Raw genomic sequence first — 7,169 nt, 5'->3', positions numbered from 1 at the left:
CATCAAAAGTCTGATTTATTAGCGATATGCCTATTTTCACTTTTCTTTTCGATTTTTTTTAAGCTATTCTCACTTATTTTCTTATGAAATCAACTCGAAATTACTTAAATAAATAATATTTTTTTTAATCCCAAATCCTACCAAAACGATAAGAATATCCGTTAGGTAATTTTTCTTAAATAGATGGGAGAAAGATGGAAAAACAATAAAGTATTAAAAGTTGCTAATATTGATGAAAGCTGCTACTATATGTCTGGCTTGATTTTGTTTCTAATGTTATGTTAATCTCTACATCTTTGGTTAAGGATAATTCAACTAAAACAGAAAGGCATGTAACTAAAAGATTACATCGTGTGAGACAAGCACAGAAAACCACTCGGAATAAGGAATAGAAAAAAGGGAAGCTCATGCTCCACTAAAGCTTTAGAGGTAAGAGTGTCCTGGAACATTTTGATCTCGAGAGACATGAGAGAAAGAGATCATTTCCATAACATAGCTCCAAGTCTTAGCCTCCTATAATAAAGCTTTGTGATACCATCTACAATATTGTCTAACAAGTTAATCACCTCCAAATAATTAGATTCAACCAAGAGGTTTGAATGAAGAATTTGAAAAATGTTCTCCATTCCAAGACAAATCATCATTGCTTCTAGTGTCTTAATCTTATCACATTTTGGTACGAACTTATACCCTGCGAGATGAACACAACCTAAATGGTCTCGAAGCACCTACCCAAACCCTTCCACATTGGGTATAAGACTCCAAGCAGCATCAATATTCAGTTTCTAAAAATGTCTCTTCGGGCTGTTACCATATGAGAAGGCAATGACGGTAGATGAGCGGGTTTTCAAAGTGTTTTTCTCATTGGATCCCACCTTAACAATTCATCTTTCTTGAAATCATCAACCAGCTGAAATTAGAGTAATATTTTATTTCCTCGTCTCACAAATTTGCCAGACGATAATCACCACTTTATTGTTAATCTCTACCCTTAAATTAGGTCTATGCACGTGTAAGAATTATGCAATAATATTGGATTTAGAACCGAACATATAAAAAGTTTTATCATCGAAAGGATTTATGAAATAGTTTAATATTTCAATAGGTATCATTCGTAGTTTAAGGTTTGGTTAAATTAAAAGATTAGACTTAAAATTCTGGGATATGTGTCTATTTAGTCTTTAAATTTTTAAAAATATTTAATCAGTTTCTAAACTTTCAATTTTGAGTTAAACAAGTCAAACTTATGTCTAATAAGTTTTGAAAGTTTAATAAATCTATGGATTTTAAAAATACATAATAGGCCCCTAACTTTTAATTTTGTTTTTAATGGGTTTCTATCATATTCAAAATTTAAAAATCAACTAATTAATATATAAATTTAAAATTTTTGGTTTAATAAAACTCTAAACTTTTAATTTTGTATCCAGTAGATCTGTAAATGTTAAAAATGTATTGAATATGCCAATGACCAGCAAGGCATGATATTGAACATTGAATAAAGTTTGACCTAATTTAACCTATAATTTTTTTTTAATACAATTAGGAGTTGGGAGATATGAATCAATTATCTCATAGTTACTAACATGCTCGTATGCCAATTGAGTTATGTTCAGTTCAGCTATTTAACTTATAAAATTTAAGAGTATATTTTGCCCATAACCTCAATCTTTTAGACACACACATATTAACCACAAATCCATTGTTAATACGAACATACTTCGATGGACGCAATCTCGAGATTAGAGATTGATTCCTCTACTACACGTATTGTTGAAAAAACTTCTCACTACGCAATAAGCAAAAAAATTAATTGAGAAATTAAAAAAAAAAAAAAAAAAAAAAAAAAAAAAAAAAAAGTTAGAAAACACAAGAATGTGGACCATTCTTAAGCTGAGAAAAAAACATGGTCCACCATAAATAAATCTACTATGTAAAAAGTTGTTACAATCATACAAAATAATTATCTTCTCAATCTCAATTACAAAAATATTCTCTCAAAGTCAAAACGAGCATAGTTCAACAAACATAATACTTGTAATATCAATATTGAGATTGGAGGTTTGATTCCACCACTCCACATATTACATACCTACATATATTTTCTCAAAACTTTTATGCTACTCACATCATTTAATCTCACTCTCAAATTACAAAATACGAAAAGTAATTTAGCTAGAATTAGCATACCCAAACTTAAAATATTTATAATTGTGATAATTGAAACCAAATTTTATCTTTTTACCACGTTTGGAGTCATCACTTTCTTCATCAATTTCGACGGACGAATACACCTCAATAATTTGTCAAAATGTATAAAATAACCCACTATTCCTCTCTCATTATTATCAAGTGTCATATACATTATATATATATAAATATATTTCTGAGTCTCATATTGTGTCATTAAACAGTATATAAGTGTGCATTCATTCATTTGTTGTAGTCTAGTTTGTGAATTGCCTTTTTCTTATATCTCTCTGACTCAGCTTAAGGACAGAAGGCAGTGGAGAAGGGAGAGAGATCAGAGAGAGCGTTGGGAATGGGAAAACTGGTGATGGGCATTGGGAAAGTATTTTCATGTTTCATAAATACAATACCATCCAGTTCCAGTTCCAGTTCGTGCTTGTGCTTGGAAATTGAACACGATTTTGATCAGAAACGGCCATTAATGCCTAAACATCCAACGTCTTCTCAGCTTCTCAGTTTCAAGCATGTGATTGCTCATCAAAACCAAACCCTTGCTCTTCATTTGAACCCCAAGGTCAGATCACATTCCTAACCCCTCTTTTTTTCCTCTTTCTTTTTAAATTATTATTACGTTTAAATACTATTTTCATCATTTATATATTTTTTATTTTAATTTATTTTAGTTTCTTTATTTACCATTTTTAAAAATTAAAAGATGAAAATGAATCAATATTGAAAATATAAAGGCTAAAATAAATATTTTAAAAATAAGTGGGATCAAAATTAGTCAAAATTGATAACACATGACCAAAATAAACATTTTAAAACTATGGAGACTAAAAAGAATCCAAACGAAAAGTACTCATTTTCAAACATTGACATCAATGTCTATTAATTAATTTAAAATAATTATGAAGTATGGTTCTAAAATTAATTTCAAAAGTGATGAAAATAGTGAAATTTAATTAGTTATAATTCATTTAATTATTTTGTATCTATTAACATACATTAGCATTAAATACGAAAAATGAGTATTTAGAGAAAATTTGAGATAAAAGTTGTAAATCTTGAAATCTATGAGCCAAATTCAAATGTCAATAGTAAAATTGCAACATTTTAAAATTTATGGACTAAATTGAAACTAAAATCAAAATTTAAGAACTAAATGTGTAATATTTTGAAATTTAAGGACCAAACAGAAATTATACCCAAAACTTAAGGATGAAAAGTATTTCCCCCAAAAGTTATCATTATTTTACCATATTGAATTGTTTAAGAAAAAAAAAATATATATATATCGATAAAATTTATTGAAAATACGAAATTAAAGTATAATAAGATTCCTGTCTCCTGTCACTGTCCCCACCCTGTTCTCTACCCGGTTTGCCTTGTTTTTTTAATTTCTTAAGTCAAGTCGAACATTTAGAGTGTACATGTCTACAATTAGATAATATAGTCAGTTAATTATTTTGTTTATAACAGATCTTAAATAGAATCTCTTTAAAGTTAATTTTTTTTTTTTATAATAGATCTTAAAAGAATCTTTTCAAATCACGATTCTTAAAATTAATCATCTAAATGGTTTTTTTTTAAATGATTTCATTTTTTAAAAATAAATATATTTAATTTAATCGATTTTTTTTAAAAAAAAAAACTAAATGGGATTAATTTTCTGAATTGTCCAATAAATTCTTTGTAACAAACCCGTGTGTCGATTACCATAACAATTAATGAAAAATTTTATAAGGATAAAAAATGAAATGAAGAACATTGAGTTTTACTTATCTCATCGTCGCTTGCTTCCATAAAAGTTATTTCATTTGAGCACACAACGTTATTTCAAATTATATTGAATACTAAGACATTTTGATAGAATAAATATGATAGTTTATGAATCAAATAAAATGTCAAACTCAGTATGAATCAATTTGGTTGAGTATTTTCTATTAAAAAATAAATAAAAGATTTTTATCTTTACTTCAGATTTTTTCAATTAATTTTTTAAATTAAAAAAATAAAAATCAACTCAACCTTAAGACTCATATTATTATAACCAAAAAGAAGATAAGTATGCGTAATTAACACTTCATTTTTTTAACATTTTTGTCCGAGCGTTTTTTTATTAGAAAAAATGATTAAAAAAAGCTAACTCTTCATTTGTTTTTCGTACTAACATTCTTAAAATCATATCCAAAAATTCATTTTTTTAATTAAAATAAATTTTGTAGTACATTTATTATTTCTTTTTGTAGTTCCATAAGTGGGTGTAAATTATAATTTTTTTTTTCATAAATAAACAAGGTAACATATTTTTGTTTTGGGTTACTGTTGTGATTTTGTAAACAACCCAAACTTTTCAGGTGGTGGTGGTGAAGGTGTCAATGCATTGCAATGGCTGTGCCAGAAGGGTTGAGAAGCACATCTCTAGGATGGACGGTGGGTTTTATTTTTATTTTTCATGTTTTTTTTTCCATCTCTCTCTTTTCTCTTTTTAATAATATTATTATTGTTTTATTTAATAGTAAAAAAATGAAATAAAAATAAAAACTTACTTAAATTATTATAGACTATGAACGGAGTTCAATTCTCAAAGCACTCATTATTTTCCGTTCTATAATTTAAGTACAATTTAATAAATTTGTGTTTAAGTACTTTGTATTTTTTGGAGTTGGGTTCGAATTTAATCTTTATTAATTCCGATAACTTAAATATTTTCTATTAAAATTTTGAAAAAAAAACATTTTTTAAGTGAAATATTAAATATTGTCAAATGAATACCTAGAATAAAGATATTATAACAAATATATTAAACTTATACTTTTTAATACCATATTTCTTTTTATATTATACTTTTTTATAACATTTTTATTCTGCTTATAAGAGTTTAATTTTCATTAAAGACAAAAAAAAAACACGTCATTCTCCCTTATATTTGTAAATTTGGAGTTTGATTCCAACTCTCTCTCTCTTCATTTTTTTTTTGCAAAAATTTACTTAGACATTTCTATTAAAATTAATGTGTATATTTCTTATTAGTGAAACATTGAACATTATAAAAAAAAAAAAAAAAAAACATATTATTTGTAAGTCTAAAAAATAAGACTTTAAAAAAATATATCATAACAAATGTATTAAATTTCATAGTATAGTATGAACCAACATCATTAAAAAAGAATGATTGCATAATATGAACTAAAAAAGTTATATAGTACACATGCATCGCCTTTAATCATTTATTAATATTTTATAAAAGATTGTGAGATTTGTTCGTATTATACTTTCAGGTGTGGACTCATACGAAGTAGATATGGAAAGGGAGATGGTGGTTGTTACTGGAGATGTTTTTCCTTTTGAAGTTATGGAATGCATTTCTAAAGTGAAAAGTGTGGAGATTTTGGAACTCGAGACTAAACACAAACCATTTGTATAATTTCACCAAAAATATGAGAAAATACGTAATCTTGTGAAAAAATCTAAGTCAAACGATTTCACGTTGTCTCCTTAAAAAAATTTCATTTACTCTAGTAGTTTCGTGAGTAATTGTCTCCCATAAAAGAATATATTAACTTTCTTATATAAGCAGTACATCGTCCACAAGATCCAACGAACTATACTTTGTGGAAACAAACCGAATTTCAACGACTTTATAAAATGGGAGAAAAGTGATTATAAAAAAATTCTTAAGAAACATATTTATAGACTATTGGTGGTCATTCGAATAGTCGTGTCTCTTCTTCAAGTTGGTTATTTTCAAAAGGACATATTCATTCACGAAATAATACAACTCTATACAAAAAGGTCAGTACCATTTATTCCAACATTACATATTCAATAACTTTTATGTCCTTTTATATGACGATTTTCATTTTTGTTTTCTGTTTTCTAAATTTATATTAGCTCACTCTCTCTATTTTTCTATTATGAGTTTCATCGACCTTAAAATTAAAATTTAAAAATAAAAACAAATTTTTAAAATTACTTTTCAAAATTTTCTCGATTTTTTAAAAGCATGAGTAAAGAACTAGATAACAATGGGGCTTAGTCTAACTATTATGGTTTGGTAATTATGTTGATTTTTTTATATGATATTTTCACATCAATTTAATTCGCATCTGAACTCTAAGTCAACTTCAAAGATAAAAAGAACCTTCTAGAAACTATACAAAAAAAATTTAATTTTCAAAATTTGACTTATTTTTAAAAATTATATTTTAAGAAATTGGTAATAAAACAAAGGAAAATTATTTTAAATGGTAAAACTGCTGAAAATATTTACAAGATATAACAAAATTTTAGAACTATCAATGATAAATGTTGATAGACACTGACAGACTTCTATTATATAAGCGTCTATCATTGATGGTTCTAAAATTTTGTTATATTTTGTAAATATTTTGATTTATTTTTCTATATTTAAAAACAACCTAAAACAAATAAGATATAGATAGAAGTAGACTTTACGAGGTTAATTCTCTACTAAAATAAAAGAACAAACAAAATGGCTATTAAGTCATACCTCTTCTCATTTTTAATTTATATAGAAAATTCGACCCACCTTTTTTTTTCTCATGGGAGAAGTATAAAGTTGAAAAAGATGAGTTCATAATTTTTATCATGATCTACATGCCTCGTTAACCACTTAAAAGTTACAGAATTGGGAGTTAGATTCATGAAATGCTTAACTTAGTATCGTAACAACTACGTTGTTCTACAATAGTTTAATATACTAGAAATATTAAGGGGGTGTTTGCTCACCGACATGATTTTAGTTCAGTTGGTATAATATATCAACTTATTGTTTGGCCCACCAACTTTAAATGTTGGTAGAGTTGGGTTGGTATATTTTACCAATTCACCCCAACTCTCCCTTCTTCCCATGTTTTCAATGACTTCACCCACTGGCCACTATCACGTTCCGAGAACTAACTCTGGGCTCCGACAACAACCTTCGATAACAACTCCAGCGATCAATTTCGGGC

The 7,169-nt window shown here is 26.9% G+C and overlaps 1 protein-coding gene across 1 annotated transcript; it reads left to right on the top strand.

Annotated features, from left to right (window-relative positions):
• The first annotated feature begins 2,462 nt into the window (after window positions 1-2,462).
• On the top strand, window positions 2,463-5,921 carry LOC150035802 (protein SODIUM POTASSIUM ROOT DEFECTIVE 2-like). Its single transcript, XM_090314998.1, has 3 exons — window positions 2,463-2,764; window positions 4,551-4,626; window positions 5,475-5,921. Exons 1-3 carry the CDS (start codon window positions 2,543-2,545, stop codon window positions 5,618-5,620), a joined length of 444 nt encoding a protein of 147 aa, XP_090171124.1. The 5' UTR covers window positions 2,463-2,542; the 3' UTR covers window positions 5,621-5,921.
• The last annotated feature ends 1,248 nt before the right edge of the window (window positions 5,922-7,169 follow it).

Source organism: Benincasa hispida, chromosome 6 (genome assembly GCF_027475165.1).
Source record: "Benincasa hispida cultivar pf3 chromosome 6, pf3_genome.v1.1, whole genome shotgun sequence".
Classification (NCBI taxonomy): Eukaryota; Viridiplantae; Streptophyta; class Magnoliopsida; order Cucurbitales; family Cucurbitaceae; genus Benincasa; species Benincasa hispida.
The sequence above is the reverse complement of the archived record's forward strand: the minus strand, read 5'-3'. Positions and strand labels throughout refer to the sequence as shown.

Excerpts from the sequence above, each read along its gene's own strand:
- LOC150035802 (XM_090314998.1), top strand. The coding sequence starts at position 2,543 with ATGGGAAAACTGGTGATGGGCATTGGGAAAGTATTTTCATGTTTCATA. Across the intron at positions 2,765-4,550 it reads CTCTTCATTTGAACCCCAAG|GTGGTGGTGGTGAAGGTGTC; the intron begins GTCAGATCACAT and ends CAAACTTTTCAG. Across the intron at positions 4,627-5,474 it reads GCACATCTCTAGGATGGACG|GTGTGGACTCATACGAAGTA; the intron begins GTGGGTTTTATT and ends TTATACTTTCAG.